Source organism: Octodon degus, unplaced genomic scaffold, assembly GCF_000260255.1.
Source record: "Octodon degus isolate 3935 unplaced genomic scaffold, OctDeg1.0 scaffold00088, whole genome shotgun sequence".
Classification (NCBI taxonomy): Eukaryota; Metazoa; Chordata; class Mammalia; order Rodentia; family Octodontidae; genus Octodon; species Octodon degus.
The window spans coordinates 1913170-1934682 of NW_004524664.1; the positions used below are offsets into that span (position 1 = coordinate 1913170).

The following is a 21513-nucleotide window of genomic DNA, read 5'->3' on the forward strand; positions in this document are numbered from 1 at the left end:
AGGACTGGGTCTGGGGGTTCCCAGAAGTCGGCAGAAATTCCTACTGAGCGGGAGGGATGGGGGAGGTACAGCGGAGGGGTGGGGGGCTGCCGGAGGGGGTGGGAGAGGGTCCGGCCCACGCTGCGCCTGGGCTGGGACTGGTCCCGCCGGCACAGGGTAGCAGGAAACTCTCCGCACACTCACCGGACCTGGGCTAGGACTGGGTCTCCATCATTTGCTTTTAACCTTCCAGTTCACTTGGAGAAAAGTTACTGCAATCATTCACACATTTTCCCTTTTTCTCTTCTTGCTACAGGGCCTTGTTATGCAGTGCAGACTGGCTTTGAACTCACTATGTGGCCCAGGCTAGCCTTGAACTTGTGGTGATCCTCTTGTCTTAGCCTCCTGAGGGCTGGGATTACAAGTGTGCACCACTATGCCTGGCCATTTTTCTTTTTTAGTTCCTACTGTTGGTAAAATCTTCCATAATATTAACCAAAAAATACTAGCTTTGTTTCCTTCCAGTTTCTTTCTTTTTTTTTTTTTTTCTTTTTCTAATGTACTGAGTACAGAGTCTACAGGGTCTCATTGCACAGACTGGACTCCTAATAATCCTCCTGATGTCAGCCTCCCAAGTGCTGGGATTACAGGCACATGCCACCACACCCAGTCTCAATCACAATCTCAGTGTGTCCCAGGGGCGGGTCCAGTACCTAGTTTCTTTATAATTATTATGCTCATCATATTTGCTTTTAATCCATCTAACAAAAGACATAAATTATAGAAGTAAGAGTTTATGTTTTGCCACTGTAGAAATAATTGCTATGAAAAGGTTATGCCACAGCTTTTCTTCCTAAAATCCATACTACCCACCATCACATAGGCAAAATTGTCCAAGCAGAAATGAAAAAAGTTGAACTTAATTCTCATACTTGTATAATTCCCAGAATTGCACAATAAAAAAATGTACCAATGATATGAAGGAAAGCTGTAGGGTTATCACAATTACTCACAGATAACTGTTAGGTTGTGAACCATAGCTACACGACATCAGAGAAGAACAAAGCCAATATCACATTCTATATTCATTCTTCAACATGCATGTGGACAGCTGGGGAACTAATACATCTACTCTCCAGCTTTATCTCCCACCAATACGTAGTTTAGAGACCATAAATAATTCAACTCAGGATTAAGAATTCTTCCCTTGTTTCTTTAATGAAATAAAATTATATTTAATAGTTTCAACTGACAAGATATTTGGCATTACAATATGGATAAAGATTTATAACAGGGTTCTGAGCGTCAACGCTTCTACTAACAATGATAATGTAGGCTTAGGCTATATTTCAAGTAAAGATACGGTGAATGAACAGGCTAATGTCTTAGCTTTCATGGAATTAACAGTTCCAACTACATGTGTCAGTTATGCTTCTTGGCCTTGAGAGAATAGTTACATATTTTGTTTATTGAAACCATATTTAAATAAAATGTGCTAGAAATAAAAAGTGGCAGATATTGTTTAGCAACCAAAATAAACAAAAAATTGATGAAAATCACAGACTTATTTTTTTCCTGACATTAAAAGCAAAATGCAAAATGCTTAGACCTAAAACTTTTATGTTCCTGTTCTCATCCTTATATAGTACATTTAATGAAACTTTTTAACAGGGCAAACTATTTTTAGAACTGTAATTTATAGGTAAACATTTCATCATAGAATGATATTTTTGTCCATCTTCTTCTAGCCCAATGAAGAGACAAGTAAGGCTGTCCAGACAGACATGCAAGGGGCAGAGTACTCATTGTAAATCAAGTAGGAAATAGAAAGAAACACAGATTTTATGTTTCATAGTATCCTCACCTGGATTTTAAATAGGACTGGTGATAGGATTAAATCAAAATAGGACTTCAAATAATTAAAACAAATCTAAGGGGGCAGCATGGATTAGTCATGGTTACAAGAGAAAAACTGTCAGAGTATACCAAACAAAACAATGCACTCATTTCATGAATGAGTAAACTGAGTGATGGAAAAAGGGAGTAAATTATTTAAGTTCCAAGAATAGTTAAATAGCACAGTAAGACTGAAAATGTGTTTGCTCCTACTCTAATTCATATTCCTAACCACTATGCTACAATATTGATGAACATGGAAAAATTCCAGTACTAAGTACGTATCTGCCTTAACAAGTGACAGGTGACCTGTATGTTTCGTTTGCCTTTGTTATGTAGATGAAAGCATGGTAAGAAAACTCAGAATTTCTTCTATAAAGCTTAAAAATATATTTAGTTGCATTTTAGTAAGATGGAGTAATGCTATGAAATTAAATATTTCTTATTAAACCTTCATTGCCATTCCTGCAAACCTTCCATTAGTGCTGTAAAACTGATGTCACTGTCCTATTATTTAATTCATGCCAGGTATCTCTGACTCAGAAGAGCCATTTCCATTACTCCCCACAATGTAGACCTGTTTCTGAAACATACCTATCCTGTAAGGTAAAATGTGATTCTAGCCACTGCTGATGCCCAAGAAGTCTCCCAGTAACTTCAATGTGTGAATCCCATGAGCCCATCTGGAGAACTCACCTTGCAAATTCAGTAGTAACCTGCTTTTCTGGACAGTTGATTTGGCTTATTACAGGGAAAGGTACTCAGTAATAGTTTTCTTACCTGCCAGAAGTAATATAAGGCACACAGCAAAAAAGTCTGGATACTCTGCAAGGCCAGTATAATTCATTTTGAAGTAGGTCTTGAAAAAATGACCAATCTGTTTGTTAAGTAATTCATCAAAGGTGCCACTCCATGCTCTTGCGACACTTGATGTACCTTCCCAAAACACGGAATATGCAGAGAATATGAGATCACAGGCAGGAAACTGACATAACAGCTTTTGCTGCTCTATTCCAGATTACCTGGCCTAGTTCACATTCAGTGAGAATTTTAATTATGTTATGAAGTTATACTGCTAATTTTAAAATATTATAATTGCAATGAAATGCCCAAATTCATAAGTGTAAAAACTAGGTAATAACTTCATTAGTAATAAAGAAATTCTTATTTAAAAAAATAGGGATTTCAACCTCATGAAGAGGCATGTTCAGAGATGAAACAGAATCCCATAATTTATTTGAAATGAGAAGTCATTTTAGAGATGAGAAAAATGAGACATGCAGGGATGGGTGATCCATTCACAATTAGCCCAAGACACCTAAACTGAACACTAAGACCTCTTCACCAGCACTGCCTTTTCTATACAGTTGAGATTTGTGTTTGAAACATACCTATAACATAAGATAAAATAAGATTCCAGCCAGTGATGAAGGCCCACAGCTCACCAACAGTAACATAAGTGTACAAATAGGCAGACCCAGTCTTGGGGACTCGGGCTCCAAACTCGGCATAGCAAAGGCCTGCCATCACGGATGCCAAGGCGGCGATCAGGAAGGACACGACGATGCTCGGGCCAGAGTCTGCTTTGGCGACTTCCCCAGCAAGAACATAAACCCCAGCACCCAGAGTGCTTCCAACCCCCAGGGCAATGAGGTCCATGGTGGTTAGGCAGCGGCAGAGTTTGGAGTCTTCTAGACTGTCCACAGTGACAATTTTTCTCCGGATCAGACATCGGGCAAAAGTGAACACTGCTCTGCAGGGAATCATTGTGAAGAAGGTAACCTGGGTAAGAGAGAGGAGGAGGTTAGAAGCTGATTTGGAGCCATCACCCCTCTTTCAGCCACCTGTGGAGACAAAATTAGGGCACTGGTACTTTTTTTTTTTTTTTTTACCTTGTTGACAGAAGTGTAGGTTTAAGCAACCAAAATGAGGTTTTATGAAGACAAAGTGACAGATTTCCTGGAGTTCTCTCACATATGGGAGCCCAATAACAAATGGCTTATTTGGAAGCAAAGGAGTATCTCTTTGTGATTAAAAGGCATTCTTGTTTACCTACTACAGTTTTCCAAATATATCAATAGAACTACATCTCAGGGGATGGCTAATTTAGTCTTTCCCTCAAGGAAGAGAATGAAGTGCATCATCTTCTAAATTTTCTTTTGTCTCTTTAATCATTCTTTCAGCTCAGAGTTTTTAGGCTTTACCAAATGCTACCGGTTGTGCAAAGAATGATATTTACATAGATATGATCTCTGTGATCATTACGTATTCTACAGCTTTACCAAATGTGTGAACTATGCTCTTCATTTTAAACAATCAATAAGCAGCAGATATGAATTTATGAGATAAAAGAATTCTCTCACAGCATGCCTAGATTATTTCAACTAAAGCTGCTGTTCAATCATGTTTTAATTAGGAACTGATACTAAAATACAGATGCTTATATTTATTTGAAATTTTAAATAAACCCAAAGTCCATGCCAAGAATATGTTGTTTTTTAAATGGAAGGAAGAATGAAAACAAAAAGTCTCACTCTCTACACCTGATAGCCCCAAACAATCTAACACTGAACACAAAATCAGATTATAAAACAAATTGTAAATTGCAGGAAGAAAAATATACAGCATATAAATCACACATATACTGGGGCCGGGGAGATATCTCAGTAGAATAAGCGCCTGCCTGGCAAGCGCAGGGTCCTGAGTTTAATCCCTGGTACTGAAAAAAAAAATCACACATATATTACAGTAAAATGTAATGTAAAAATGTAACAAAATATTAAAATATTAAATATTAATTAAAATTTTATTAATATGCTTCTCATATATTTGACTAATATCTATTTCTAATTTAATTTCTGCAAATATGTTCAATCTATTTGCAAAAGAAATATATAAATTGTATTTCTACAGAGACATGTGATTTAGTTAAGTAGGAAATAACAGCGGAATAGGAAGTAGCATACGCTGCTCATCAGCCAATGCAATTCTAGAAATTAAAAATCAAGTTGGCTTTTATTTTATATAGTGCACTTCTGCACAAGGATCCTGCTGACCTTCAATACAATTTCCCTCAACTTCATTATCTTCATCCTCAAAACCTAAACTCTTAAGATTGCAGGTTGGCGTCTTCACTTAGGAACTTAGATGAATACTGCTACAGTTTATCTTGTCCATAGTAATTTGTAAGCAGTGTTATAGCTGAATACCTATGCATGGAAATAAGTACTATTTCATGTGTGTATCTGCAATGCCAGACAGGCCACTATGCAAAAATTTAAGCCAATTTGGCTGTTTAAAAAATTTTAATGTTTAAACAGTTATCACTGACGCTTTTGCATTAATAAAACCATACGTTGTCTACTTTCAAAAAACAAAACTTAGACCTCTATGTACCAAACTTAAATCCTTCAGTACTTCTCAACCTTAATTTCATCAACAATTGTACTAATAAAAATAAAAATGGAAGAAAAGAATAAAACAATCTATATGACTTGTGGATCATAAGGAGACATTTCTGAAGGGTGACTAAGCCGGTTTCAAGTTCAACCTAGTAGACAACTCTAACTTACTGAACATGATTTATATATAAGTGAAAGTTCTCAATATTGAAAGTAGCTTATTCAAGGAATATAATGAAAAGTCCTAAAGAAAACTGAAAACAGATGAAAAAGTTCCATGAAGCTAAAAACAAACTTTTACTCATCTTCAATATTTTCCCAAACCATTTGACAGAAGGCAAAAAAAAAAAAAAAAAAAAAAAAAAACAAAACACTTAACCAGCGCCAATTTTTTTGTTGAAAATTTGCAAATACAGATTACATAGTCAATTTTGTCAATACTGTATTGAGGCTTCCAAAGTCAAACTCCATCAAGACTTGTATAAATCACACATGTACCAATGTCTATACTAGCTAACCTTTTTCTGTGTGTGTGGTATTAGAGATTGAACTAGGGCCTTCACGTTAAGCCCAGGCCCATTTTTATTGAGACAGGTTATCCCTAAACTACCCAGGCTGGGTTTGAACTAGTGGTCTTCCTGCCTCAGTGTCTTAGAGTACTTAGATTCCATAAATGGGCCACTATGCCCTGCTCAGTCACCACTTCCACAACTACTCCTCATACGACATAGATAGAAGAGAAAGTGAGGAAGCACTGCATTTAGAATCAAAAGGTAAAACTTTTGATTAGCTGGAAGTTCTGTTCAGTGATCAGCTGAGGCAGTGGGGACAGAGCGTATTTATTAATATTAGAAAATGGACTCAACATGTCATATTCAACTTTAAGAAGAGCTATCAACCAAACAAGATACATCTGTTCGCCATTTAAATAAAACATTCATGACAAAATACTTCATTTACTTCAACGTTGTGAATGAAAGATAAATTTTACAATTATGTGTAAGTGCACAGAAAGGATCAGGGTGGAAACAAGTAAGATCTCTCATTTTTACAAGGCACTTTCACTGAGGAAAAAATCCAGTTACACTTGTCCTTTCACAACAAATACAGAGGTGATTCACAGGGATTTGGAAACTGATGCTATTGCCCTAGAAGATACAGACTTTGTTCTTCTAAGAGCAGTCCATGGATCTGTACCGTCATACCCACAGCTACTGTATCTGGGACCAAGGACTCAGATTTAACATGAAATCAGTACACACACTGAAGGAAAATGATCTAGACCAGTGATCTAGACCTTTTAAGAGACCAAGTGCCCAAACTGCAATCCAAAAACCCAACTTATTTATTACAAAATGCCAACCCTGCGATTAACGTGAATATCCATTGCTCAGTTGCTGGGATGACCTGGTTCATGTGCCAGCAGAGAGGGCTCTGTCTGCTGTGACACACATGCCATAGGTTTGCCACCACTGATCTAGACTCTGCAAAGAGGTTTATGTAAAACTCATCCCCATGTTCTTGGCTAGCTGTATAAGGCCTTTAAGAACACTTCAATGAGGTCACAGATGATTCTGACCATAACAGAACAGACACATCATGTCTTCAAAAAATTATTCTTAACTGATAAAACAATGGCCTCTTATTTGAGAGTGAGAAATACATACATATTAGCTGAGATCTGAAAATAGAATTAATCAAGGGAGGTGCAAAAGGATTAACAAGCTCTGTGCAGAAGTCTTCTAACAATTTTCCTAAGCACATATGGCTCCTTCTCAGGCCTGCCCTCACTCACCTGGCTCCGAGCCTTCAGTATGACAGCTCCTATACATCTTTCACCTTAATCAACACCTATGCACTTGTGCCATAAAAACTAGTCTCTCTTTAGCAACTTTCAATTACTATCATCTAAAACTTCCCCAATCCAGTACACAATTTTAGGTCTACTAAACCCTCAGCCCTAATGACCTAGCACCTTGGGGAAGACTTCCTTTCAACTTTCCATTTCAATCTTTCAAAATCTTTTAATTAGTCAAAAGTTAGCCCTAGATTTTCACTTTAGCTCAACAGTTTGATGTAGCACTTAGTCCCACAGAAATGAATCTTTACCCTCCTGCCTAAGTAAAGGCTGAAATTTCAAACTTAGCAATATGTATCAGTGTCACAGGCCCTCACAATAAATCTCAAGGAGGAGTTGTGACAAGCCAATGGAACAAGTGCTGCAACAAATCCTCAACAAATAAGCTTGCCCAAATTATAACAATTTTTTTCCTTCACCATTCCAGCTGCTAGTTTTGCAATGAGACATATGCACTGTTTTTGACTCTTGGGGGAAAAACTAATTTTAAACCATGAAGACAGAGATCTCCACGCCGTGCTTTTTCCCTCCAGCCTAGAGCTTTTGGTCTTACAAGTCCTACACCAGTATCAATTACGTTTCCCCAACTTTACAGTTCCAAGACAAATTTTCAAGTTATTTTGTACGTTAAATTATTCAGTAAAAAAGGAAAAAAATGATTCAGACATGAATCTCTGGAATTATGGACTTTTGTTCTTCTTATTTAGCTTTCAGAAAAATTACATTAAAATCACATTCAAGAGAAAAAACAATAAGAAATGGTTAATTGTTCAGCTTGAATCAGAAAAAAAACAAGACAAAGAATAAAAAACTTTTGTCTTAAAATCCAAATCATTTTTTTTCCTGGAAAGTAAGAACACAGTTTTACACATATTTTATGAAAAGTTATTTTTTCTCTGAAGAAAATTTTCTGAACAATTTCTTTCTTTTCTTTTCTTTCTTTCTTTTTTTTTTTTTTTTTTTTTTTTTTTTTTGCAGAACTGGGGATTGAACTCAGGGCCTTGTGCTTGCTGGGCAAATGCTTATTCTACTGAGCCATCTCCCTGGCTCTTAAACAATTTCTTCTTTTGAAGTTTTCTCCAGATAGGTGAGTGAATGTCAATATAGGCAGAAGTAAAAATTCAAGATACAATGGAGTGCACTCTGCAGCTGCAACCATTGTAGTAAGAATGTTTATATTTTCTCTCTTTTTATACCAAAACAATACTGCCACAAAGTTTGGGTAAAATGTATTATTTCAAAATTTTGATCCAGAATCTAGAGTATGACAAACATTTCTGATTAGGAATTCCAACAAATAAACAGCCATTAGGGAATTCTGAAAATACTATAGACAACTGGTGCTTCAAAACACATGAATCTATTTAACTCTAGTAAAAGTGAGATCACAGTACAAGTAAAGTACAATTATTTGTCTGAATCAAATACTCACAGAACTATTAAAAAGGAAGGCTCTCCATCCTTGTTCTTACGATAGGGAAGAAGAAAAAGATGAGAATGAAAAAAGCAAAGCCCCTGCCACCCTGGCGACGGAAGTAGCTGCCCAGTCAGCACTGTCCACCCCGTCAGGATGAGGGTAGCAGATTCGGCTCCAGACTGATGCCAACACTTCTCCTATAAGGTCATCAGCAATCATGGGCTAATAAATCACTCAAGGCCGGCAGGTGTCACCTGTTCTCTTTCCCATGCTGCTAGGACGAGTCACCTTATATGTACGACTGCAAACACCAGAAGATATCCTTTCTGGAGCTATTTCACCCTGGTTACTAATCTACAAGTGCTACAACTGTATTAAAAAAGCTGTATTAAGGTTTCTTGAGTGTTTATCATGTACCTGGTATTCCTCTGACCTCCTTTTAACTTACTATTTCATGACACTTCACAATATCCCTATAAGATCAGGATTATTACTAATTTCATGGTATAGAGGAGGAAACTGAAATATGGAACAATATCACAGTTACCATGTGGTGGAAATGAGGAAATCCAGCACATTTGACTCTGTAGTCCTTATTCACAGCCACTGTGCTGCACCTGTCCTATCGGGGTCCCCATTCCTGTCCACCTCCTCACTCCTCCTCTTGGGACAATCAGCTCTTCCCACAGCACTGTCTTCTTACCACAGGTCACAGGTAACTTGGCTGCAGCCAGACACCTGACTCAGGTTTAAATATTCAAAGGTCAAGACAGTCTGATGTCCTCCAAATTCTAAACAACACCATTATTGAAGCCCCCGAACCCTTAGCACTCAGGCTGGAGCCACACTGATTGGGGGTTAGTCTGACACTGGGCAGAAATCAAGAGGCTGGCAGCAGAAACCAGACTGTGGTCACTCAGAGAAGAGCAGAGGTGACAGAACCTGCTGCTCCAGCAGGGAGGCAAGGAAGGAGTCACACAGCCAGCTCTTCTCTTCCCTCAGGCCTGGCTGTTGGATGCAAGAACCTCTCCCCTCCCTCTGCACCACCGTCGTAAGCTTTCGCACACTTAAAGGTATGTGGAGCTCAAAGTGAAAGTCTGCTCCCCTCAACCTTGAAGTTCCCACATATGAGTTCACCAGTGATGATTTAGTGATTGCTGGGTAGAGGCTTGGACTCAAGTTCCAGGCTTCTTGTAGTCTTCCTGTCACGGCAGAAGAGTTTAGAGCAAGCTGTCTGTACTTCAACTTGGTTTAATTTGAAATAGTTAAAAATTGTTAATAATGTATTTGCAAACATTAATGTGAAGTGAATTGAATTTAATGTTGAATATTTTTAAGCACTTAATAAAGCCACTGCTAAACATTGTTAAACTGTCAGACTTGAAAGGTACGTTGTCTTTGATAACAATTCTAATTAAAAATTACAAACTGGTGTACAAGAAAAAAAAAAGTGAAAGTCAAAGTGGATGGGCAAGGCCTGCTCCACCAACCTCTACTATCACTTTCAACTTCAAATCTTCAAAATATCTGGAATATTTTGCTGAATTCACACACTTATAATATTTAAATGACAATGGAATACCCTACTCTGACAAAACTAAACAAAGAAGGGATACAAGTCAACAACATTTTGTATCTGTATATTCAAAATAGTTAGGATAGATATACAGCTACATGTTACTAATTTAGTGAATAGAAAGATTTGTTCTAATAGTGTTTGTGGACAGGATGTCATGCCTGCATCTTGTACAATGAATAACCACTGAGACAACAATATGCAATGTATTAATTACTGAAACTGTCTTATGCTATTTGTTTCTCAATAAAATTATTTAGAAAAAAAAAACAACTAATCTGACACTGCTGTCATTTCTGCTGTATTCCCTGCTATTTCTTTTTCCTTCCAAAAGCAGGTTTTTTTGATGGAATAACTTGAAATTGTTTTTCTGTATTTCTAATAGAGCTTAACATGCATTAGGCCTGCCCTTTACATAGATCCAGTGAAGACAATGACATTAAATGAGAAGTTTACATCTCTAAACCTTTGTTATCAACTGACTCTTGCCACAGTTTAGTGATCCTTCTATTTAAGCACTGCTGAATTCCAGAGTGGTCTGTTACTGTGGTGTCCAAACTATTTCCACAAAAGGAGATTCATTCAGTTTTACTGCTTAAGAAGTAAAACTATATTTACAATTCATCCGTTTTAAAAACAAACCTTTTAGTTGGGTATGTGGCACATGCCTGTAACACTGGCACTTGGGAGGCTGAAGCAAGAGAGTTCTAAATTTGAGCTTAGCCCCTGCAACTGAGAGATATAGCTCTAAATATAAACATTTTAAAAGAGATGTTTAAAATGTTTACCCAATCCCCAGTATGGGCAAAACCAAAATGAAACATCTGTTACCAACTCTAGGATGTAAAGAAAATCCAGATGACTTGGACGAAGCCTTGGGGGTTTTCCTGATCACTGGTCTGGCCGCTGGACTTCAGATCAGAGATGCCAGAAATGGGTTCTGAGACGGGCAGGCAATTATTAGAGCACAGGAAAGCCTTCTGTTTCAAAGGAACTGAGAAATATCACAGGACACTGATTTCCTAGAATCATTCTCTTTCCAAACAGAGACAAAGCGTCCCTTTACTCCACCACCCTTCACCTCTCCTCAACTGCTACATAAGTATTGTTACAATTCCACCACTTTTGTTTCAACCGTAAGCAAAATTCCTTCCATCAACTGTGGCAGAAAAAGAATTTAACAAGAATTCACACTCATTTTTTAGTTGCGGTTCAAAAAACACAGATGGAAACGAAGTTGTGGTTTATGGTTTTCCTGCAAAGTCATTTCTTCTTTTCTTTGCTTTTCATTTTTTTTTAAGGTCACTGCTGAAGCGATAGTCTCAGTTGTGAAAAGCATGTTCCAATGTGGTGCTTCTCAAATCACAGAAGCAAAGCATGACTAGAGGTTTTTATCATTAGCATCTTGGCAGATGGCTGAAACACTGTCACCATGATGACCTCAATGACTTCCAATACTTCAAAATAAAAGATTCCTACTGTGTGCTCAAGGAAGCAATGAAAAGCATGCCAGTTTTTCACATCCATGGCTCACAGCCAATGACATCTTTATTCAAAATACATCAACTAAAAACAATTTTAAACCTAAGTCAGCCTGAGACAATGCAATCTTTAACCCTCAAGCCTCACATTGTCACATCTCTGTTCTACTCATGAATATACCATGAATGTAAATAATTTCTCTAACAAGATTTTTAACCAGAACTTATCTTAGTTTATATATTACTACATGGAAAGAGTGCAACCTGCCAATTACACAACACAATTGGCAATGTCTCTTAATAACCAAGCTTTGGAAATCTCAAAAGGGGAAAAAATAGTCTTAAATGCAGTTCCTTAAAAAAATTCCAGGAGGCGGAATGACACAGGTAGAGGAAGACCCAGTATGCTACGCTGTTCATGGGTCAGTACACCCCAGCACTACCAGGACTCACAGAAGGAAACACTTGCTTTATCTTGGTCTTAACCATCCAGCAGAACAGTATAAAAACGAAGTATAAGAAGTAAAGCCATGCTGTATCTGTAGGGGACACAGGTCAACAATTTCTGACATTGCCAGTGAAGCGGAAGACCCAATACTATTATGGGCTACTGGACTCTTTTAGAATATTTTGCTGAGTTTACACACCTATAATATTCAAATAACGGAACTTAACAAAAAAAGGGGATACAGATGAATATCTGTTTTTTATCTCTGTATTCAAAAATGGTTAGGATAGATATATAGTTACATTCTCTTAATGAATAGAGGGATTTGTTTGAATAGTCTTTGTAAATAGGATATCATGTCTGCATCTTGTACAGCAAATAACCACTAGGAAGAATGTATGCAACGTGTTAATTATTGAAACTGTCCTACCAATTTGGTTTGAAACTGTCTCATTGCTATTTGTTTCTCAATAAAATTATGGAAAAAAATAATCCAAAGATAACAAAGTAGCCCTTTTTCAGTTTTTAATGTTGAAAGATCCTTCTAAAAATGTATGTTCTTTTCACATCAGCAGATATTCAATAGACTGAATATAATTGTATCTTACTTTGAGAGTACCTTTTATTTTTTTTAGACACATCAAGTATTATTGAATAATAGTACAAGTATAAAAAATAAAAGTAAATTAACTGGAAAAAAAAAAAAAAAAAGAAGGCAGCACGCTGCAGACCAGGGTCAAGATTGGAAGCAGTAAGGAGTCTTCTGGGGAACCAGTAACTAGTCTGACTCTTCATTATTCCATCCTGGAATTCATTTAAAAGTACCTTGGTATGGTGGTGCATGTCTGTAATCCCAGCACTCAGGGAAGCTGAGGAAGAAGGATTACAAGTCCAAAGCCAGCCTGGGCAACTTAGGGAGATTCTTTCAAAGCGAAAAAAATTAAGAAGGGTCAGGAGTATAATTCAGTGAGAAGGCCATGGGTGCAACGTCCAGGACTCCAAGAGGCAGAAGGAGGGGGATTCTGCTTGGCTAGTCCTTAAAGCAAAGAATGCAGAAGATCTAAATAAGAAATCCAATTTTGTACATTTTCTAACTAATTACCATAATCTTCAAAATACACTTTGAAAGTTTGATGATTTAAATAACAACACTTCCTAAAATCAGTTGCTTCAAAATTTTCTTTTTTATGTTATTTAAAAGAATTTCATCCATAGGAAAAGATTCTGAATTCTGCAAAACATTTATTTTACTTACAGCAACTGTTATTATTTCCCTAATAGAAAAAAATATTTGATCATATTAATCTGTAAAATCTGAACTGGAATTTAAAAAAATCATTCACTTTGATTTTTAATTATGATTAATGATACTTTAAATTACTATGAAATTTAAAACAGAAACTATTGCTATAACCTAGAAACTATTTTATAATCACTCATCAAGGAGTGTTTTGAAGTTTATAAGTAATGCTAATAAGCATATAAAAGTATGTAAGAGTAGGTTTTAGAACAAATACAATTCATGAAAATGAAAAGCATTGCAAAACTTGCAATGTGCACAGAAACTTTAAAACTGTACATAAACATATGTATCTGCTATTCCTTATTGAAAATATTTCTTTGTATCCTCTTAATGTCCCACAGTAACAGTTAGGTAAACTATAACTTAGCTTTCTCTACTCTAAAATCTTGACAATGGCTCTGTGGTACAGGACGGTGTTTAAGCATGAAGTCTGCAAGGAGAACAAAGATAAATAAACTTCCTTCACACCCACATTCTTTCTGTGTCTTACCAAAAACCCAAGAAACTAGTGCAGTTACTACTCGATCTTGACTTCAAATGATCCTTGGGAGAAAGTTCAGATACTCAATACTGTGGTGAACAGGGAGATTGATACATGAATTTCTTTGATCGAATAGATTTTACTTTTCCTAATTTTAAATAGGTTTAGAAACATTAAAAAATATGTGCATATATTAAGACAATTATAAAGAATAAAAATTTAAACAATGCTCTGAATTTTATTTATTCACAATTGCATTTCATCTGCATCCTGTTAACTTCAACAACTCTACGTTTCAGCCCAGATTTTAAAACCACTTCTTTGCAATCTGCTTCCATTTATCTTTCTAGCCTTATACTGGTTTTCCATGTGAACACTGTAGTCCAGTCTGTTCACCTACTATCCTGACATCATTTGCCTGCTTACCCACACACAAGTAGAAAGATACACTGACCTGACCTTCACTTTGCATGAGAACCTTTAGAATATCCACCTGTTAAGAGAGAAGTGGGGAAGAGAGGAAGGAGGATTTTGAGAAAGGAAATAGGATGAAAATATCCTTCAAGAGATAGAAGTGAAGGCTGAAAAAGCTTTTAAGTGTAGTTTTGGCAGCTGGCCAGCGTTACTTGGTATAAAACACAATGTACACATTTATCTGTCATCACTTCTAAATGTGATTTGGCTTAACATAAAATTCTGGCCCCTGCTTGATGGAGCATATCAACTCTACCGGAGGTTAGTGAACCCAAAGACAAGGGGAAAGACACTTGCACCGAAGAGGTGGGCGCATGACAGTGACTGCAATTAGACTAATGCTAGGCAAGGCAACGATCCTGAGCGCAGCAGAACTGTCTGAGCGACTCTGCCAACTTCTGGACGCCCTTTCGCCCTTGGCAGGGGCCATCTTCCATAGGCAGAGAGAGGACTAGCGCCGAATTTTCTGCAGTCTCATGTGCTGGAAGATCTTTTTGCTATGCAGCGCTCTTCCTGTTCCTCTCACCCATAAGCAGAATTCCACCCAAAGAACAGGTCTCATTTAATGCTTCTGAATGGCTATCACTCTGTGACTTCTCTCTGCTCAAATATATTCACTCAAAGCCCAACGATCACGTTGAAAGCACTAACTTACACTGCATGCCACAAAGTTCCAGATGAGTTTAAACAAGTATGCAGTCTGATTTCTATGTGCCCTTCCCCCACCCTATACTCTTACTTCTATTATGCTTTTGCTTCATTCTTAGTGACCTCCTCAAATGGCCTCAATGTAATATCCAGAGCCCTGATGCCCTCTATCTCCTTGATCTATCTTCTGCTTCCTCTTCCTACCCTGGGTTCCTTTTTACTTCCCCAGGACCCTGAACCCCAAGGCCACAGGCTTTCTGCCCCATTGTTTCTTCTTCCTGGAAAGTAATTCTTTTTCCTCTATACCTGGATGCTCCTCCCAAAGCTAAGTTAGGTTACTATTCTTTTTCTTATAGTACATTGTTGTTGTTGCTGTTGTGGTGGTTGTTGTTGGTGGTGTTGGGGTGTGTGTGTGTGTGTGTGTGTATGTGTGCTGGGAATTGAGCCTAGGGTCCTCTGTGTAAGTACACATACCACTGAGCAACACAGCTTACTCTGTATTTTTATGTCACTTTTTCTGTTTTATGATTATAATCACGTGAATGAGAATGTTGTACTCCTTGATATGGCCTGAATTGTAACCCCTCCCCCAAATTACACTGAAATCCTAAACCATAGTACTCCTAGTAGTTTGCTTGGAAAGGTTATTTGGGACTAGTGTCTTTGTAGGTGCTATCAGGTTAAGATAAGGTCATTGGGATGAGTCCTAATTCAATATGACTACTATCTTCACAAGAGGAAGAAAATGCTATGTGATGACAGAGGTGGAAGCCAACAAACACCAAAGGTTGGCAGACACCATCAGAGTCCAGAAGAAGCCAGGAGGGTCTCTCCTCTAGGAGTTCAGGCTAAGTAGAGGCCAAATGGGGGCTGGATCTTGAATATCTTTCAGAAATGTGAGACAATGCACTTCTGCTATTTTAAGTTGCCTACTTTGTACTTTCTAAATGGTCATCCTAGGCAATTAATAAATATGGTTAGACTGTAAGTTTCTTGAAATCAAGGTTGACATTTTATTCACCTGGTATACCTCCAGTGTACTTGTAGTTTTTGAAATATAGGTAGGGGTACAGTAAATATTTGTCTTTTAAAATTCTTGTTTATTTTTTATTTTATTTTATTTTTGCTCGGAATGCCTTCAGGGCAGGTTTGGCTGGCTTGAGTTGTGGGGATTGAACCACAGCAACCTGAGACTGATTACTTTGTTGAAGCAGCCACTTAAAGAACTGAGCTAAGGGGCAGGCCCCTTCTTGTTTATTTTTTAAAGAGAACAAATTAGAACTAAAGCAGAAAAAATTACAAGTAATACAGATTTTCACTTAACAAAGTAATGTGAACTTCATAGCATTTGTTGTAATATACAGTGTTGTCTCCCAACCAGTTGTTCATATTACTAGACATATGCATGCTTAATGAATAAATGAGTGATTTCTTCTGGGTCTTGTAGTCAACTAAAAACCTAATGTCTTTTTACTCCAATGTCTTTACAGTGTGATCTTCTTCATTCCAGTATTTTAAAACTTAAATTTAGCTTTTTAAATTTTGGATTACTTGGGATCATACTGCAATATAAGTCCATCCATCAATCAATGTATTAGGTATCCGACCTTTGAACCCCTGCACATTTGATAAGCATGTTTTCTATCTTAATCTAAGTAAGTGGTTAAAAAATGGTAATCCCTATAGAACCAATGACACAGTCCCAAGGATTGCCCCTAAAAATGTCTAAGATGGTATCAAACCATTAATCCAGCACTCTGGGAATATCATGCAGGCAACTGGAAATCCACATGTCTCTCCAGCTTATCCCAAGGGTATCATCATGTATGGTACTAAATATTTTGCTGAAATTCTATATATTATGTCAAAAATTCTCAAATCCATATCTAATAAAAATGGCAAAAAGAAGACCTGAATTTTTTAAGCATAACTTGTTCTTGGTACACTTACGATGCCTCCTACGGATCAGTCTCTTTTTTCCAAGTGCATACCACAAGTGGCTGGTGCTCTGCTGGTGAAGTGTCCAAGTCCCTGATCTGTGGTCTAGAGTCTATACTGGTTTCCAGTATGGAAATATGCCCTTTCTCTTTTTTTTTGTTTTTAGTGTTTTTATAAATTTATTTTAAAAAATAGCAATTGCAATGACACCAATGATTCATGATCTGGAGCTTTCCTTCTGCCAGGGGCATACAGGGAAAATGAAGGGGTTATGACAGGGCACCCTGTAGCCAGAAAATGCTGTTCGCCCAGTGGCACAGACATGGATATGTTCCCTGTACCACTCCAATTGAAGTATACACATTTCCAGGTTTGTCACAAAACAGTGACAGAACTATGCAGGAGACCAACCAGCTGTCTGTTCACTCTGCATCCTCGAGGTTGTCAACTACAGCCACAAGGGCAAATGAGTAACAGAACTAGTAGTAAAGAAAAAATAAATCAGTCCCCTGCCTCCCTCCCTTTCTCCTTTCTTCAGATCCTTTTCTTGTATTTCAGGGAACATTTAAGATAATAGATGGCCATTCTACACAGGTATCTACAAATTCTTTAAGCATCACAAGATATAATTCATCCAAACTTGAAATTGTAAGCCATTTTAAAACAGCTAGGATCTTTCTCACCAACTTGAGCTTAAGGTTCTTTTATAGTTATTTGTTCTACCCTTTAAGCCATATTCTGGTTGTATTTGCTTTTTCCTCTTTTCAAATTATAACATTTTACACAGGGAGATATGCATATTTTTTCTAAGTACTTAGAAATGTGCCTTTGAACAGAAATGCAGGGCACATAAACTGAGTCCACTACCTAGTCATTAAGCAATATTCTTGAGTATAAGCAAATTATTTCCCGTCACCAAGAGACAAACATTTTATGAGTATCACCAAAATTTGTAGAGCTTCTGCAAATTCTTTGGACACTCCCCTTGAAACTCTTACTACCCTGCCTCCCAATTTCATTTATCTTCTGTAAACAAAGGCTAAGTTTGTTTAAGAATCTTACATAGGAAGGTTCCAACAAATCCTGCTGTGCAGAAATGTCCTTGTGTGCAACAGTAAAGCAATGTTTCATCATCCACGGCTCAAGCACCATGCAGTCGCTGAATGGACCCCGAACGAACTCAAACCTCACTCATCACTAATGAGGTGTGCAGAATTCTACAGTAACAACCTAAAGGTCAACAGCTCTTTGTCAAATTAAAACCATAGTAAACAAATTCTTCTGGATTATTACCCATGTCTCCCTCAGGATTGGCCATCCTTCCTGTCCATACCTCCAAACTGCATAGTGAATGTTCCTTTGCTCAGACATCTTTAGGTAAATACTGACAAGTAAGAAGCAAATGTGACCAATACTAGTAATTACAACTAAGATTTGTGGTCATTTTCTTATTTCATATTCTGGAGCTTATTTGTTCTTGATTACATATATATTGAAGGAGTACAACATAATGTTTTTGCAAACTTGTCCACAGTGAAATGGTTACTACAGGGGCTGGAGAGATGGCTCAGAAGAGTAAGTGCTTCCCTGGCAAGCGCAAGGGCCTGAGTTCAATCCTTGCTTCCGCCAGAAAAAAAAAGAAATGGTTACTAGAGTGTGATCAGATCACAATTATCTGTTTTTTGTTTTTTGTTTTTGTACTGGGAATCAACTTGGGACCTGGTGCTTGCCAGGCAGGAGCTGTGCCATGGAGCTATAACCCCTGCCTCAAAGTCACCTGTTTCACAAAAGAATTCTAAACACTTTATTTTTCTTCAATCAGAGGACTTACCATGATGAAACTTTCCCCTCTGGTGAGGCAGAGTAAGAACCTAGCATATCTAAGGCACGCAGAAAAAGCTATTGTTTACCTTAAAGGTCAACCCCTCTGGTAGGCTAAAAGGATAATTTATACAAACAAATGTAAAGAAAATATATGAACAATATATAGAAAAAGGTTCCATATTGTATTAAACCTTTAACTAGCTGCACGGATAGATGTGAGCTCCAAGCCATCCTTGATTCTTGCCCCAATCAATAATTTTCAGTAATTTCGTCACTTCCAAAAGTTAAAGTGCTATCACTATAAACAATGATTAAGCACTGGGAAAATTAATCACGGATGGTAAGAACACGTTCCTGACTGCATACTGCAGCTCTGGAGCTTTATTCCTACTGTATAATGTGCCAAGAAAAAAAAATCCCCTCATGTTTAAATATTTGGACACTGACATGAGAGCCTTCCAAAGACAGATTCAAAACAGTACAGACTGCCTATCTCTTTCTGAACTTCTTGGCGCAAGAGTCCCAGATGTCAGAGAGGTGGAGATTCTTCTGAACTATATGCACAATTTTACCAATTAAGCAACCCTAATCCTAAAATCTGAAATCTGAAACTTTTGAGCTTCATGCTGGTTTTCAAAAAGTTACAAATTCTGGAGTATTTGGGACCTTAGATTTTTCAGATTAAGGTTACTCAACCAGAGGACACTTAAGAAATCAAATGTATGTTGGAGACATACATGTCTTCCAACTATAGGTTATTGTTAACTCTCAAAGGAGTAAAGATATTTCTGTCATATCACAAATGAATAATAGAATTTTTGAATTATGCTTGTACTATTAATTTTTGACACCTATATAAGAATTTGTTCTCAAGGTATAGTGGACTAGATAATCTGAAGAACTACAAAACCATAGTTAAATTCTGAATAAATGAAAACATGGTAGAGTAGCACTAAGCAGAAAGTAATGAAATATCCCGAGGCAGCCAGAGAGGGAGTGAGGACGAGAGAGATGGGGCTACAGTGAAAGACTGAGGGCCATGCAAAGAAGATGAAAGGAGAACAGGGGCGGAAAGTTAATGTCAAGGAGATGGACGCCTATGTATTAGCCCCAGGTCCTCCTCAAGATGAGGTCTGAAAACCAACCACTGTGCGAGGGCAGGAAAAAGAGGACACCCAAGTGGCCCCAGCCACCAGCACCTCTGTGCACCTAATAAAAGACTCCCATTATGTTTGCATGACATACAAATGCAAACCCTCTCCAGAGTGAAGTCCGACCAATTTGGGCCTTGAGGATTTCCACAGATATTCAACAAATTCCAAACATAATAAAATAAACCAATAATAATGAAATAAACACAACCTGTAAGAGTCGATAGAAAACACATATTTAAGCCTCCTAAAACATCAGATATGGGGTATCTCAGATAAGTATATGGAGTTACTATGTAGAAAAGGTTTTAAAAAATAAAAAAATACATTTTAAAAATGAATCAGTTAAAATCAGGGAGTATCTGAAAAATCCAGTTATCACTGATAAACAGAAAATCAAAAGGACATGGAAATGCTGCAGAAAGAACAACCAAGTCAATAATCATAACAAACAAAAAATGCAAACTAATAACACACTAAAAAGAGAAAAACAGGTAAATTCTAATAAAACAGAAAGAGGTATATTAAGATACAGCAGACTTTACAGATTAAATAGTCTGATAATTAGGTCTGTTAAACAATGAAAAACTTAGCTTATGGAGAAATTAACCTAAATTTGTATGTCTGTAGTAGCCCATTCTTGTTACTGTATCAAAATACTTAAGACTACATATTTTATAAAGAAAAGAGGTCTATGCAACTCACAGTTCTGGAAGTTCAGGTCATGGAACTGGCACTGTCTGCTGAGGCTCACCAGACAGACGGCATCATGTCTTTATGACAACCGTCTCATGTGGACTGATTCAGGGTCCACGAAGAACTCCCTTAACTCCTTCTAAGGACAATGACCTCAGTGACCTATCCAGCTCCAACAACTCCAGATCTTAGAGATTTCACACCTCTCAACACTGCCACCCTGAGGACCAAGTTTCCAACCCACCAACCCTTGGGAGACAAACTGTATTCACGTACTAATAAAACAGCTTTGCAATACTGGAGGCAAAACCTTAAAGAACTAGAGACAAACTTAAATGCATGCTCACAGTGAGCAATGTCAACTTCCCTTAAGCACTGTTAATGATACAAAAACCAGTCAAGGCTACAGATAATGAGAATATCAATTTGATACTGATTTAACTCTTAAGAAGTAATAAGAAGCTCTAGGCACTGAAGGGACAGAAGCCCTTACCCTTATGGGAATCACATCTAAATGAGGAGACAAACAATAAACACACCTACAAATACAAAAAAAGTATTGCGTTAAAATACAAAGAACTCTACATTTAGAAATTAAAATTAATTAATAATTAAAATCTAATGGCTAGCCACGAAGAAAATTTCAAAGGACACCATTTACCATATAACTGTGACCATGATGCAGTCTGATCAAGGAGGTTAGCTCAATCACAAATCTATGCTAAAACTCAGTTTTGTAAGCTAATGAATATAATTAAGAAATTCACAATAATTTTATACCTTCTTAGAACTAAGATTTACACGAATCTTTCAAGTTTTTCAATGTCCCACTTATATGCAAAAAGAACTATATGTAAGCTACCCCAGAAAGACAATACCACATGTTTATTACTTTCATTCCAGATTTTGCCAAAAATCCTAGCCTGAATTTAAAAAACAAAA

The 21513-nt window shown here is 37.3% G+C and overlaps 1 protein-coding gene across 6 annotated transcripts in view; it reads right to left on the reverse strand.

The window, feature by feature from the left end:
- The window catches only part of Slc7a2 (solute carrier family 7 member 2), a 71462-nt gene that overhangs the window by 24429 nt on the left and 25520 nt on the right, over positions 1-21513 (reverse strand). For 5 of the 6 annotated variants that reach the window (XM_004637236.2, XM_004637235.2, XM_023722012.1 and 2 more), the window contains exons 2-3: positions 3267-3657; positions 2656-2811 (exon numbers count right to left, since the gene is read on the reverse strand). In XM_004637236.2, the coding sequence (XP_004637293.1) occupies positions 2656-2811; positions 3267-3642 (532 nt within the window). In that variant the 5' untranslated portion in view covers positions 3643-3657. Of the gene's footprint in view, positions 1-2655; positions 2812-3266; positions 3658-12358; positions 12378-21513 lie in introns of those variants that run through there. The other variant, XM_023722011.1, reaches the window with a different exon arrangement.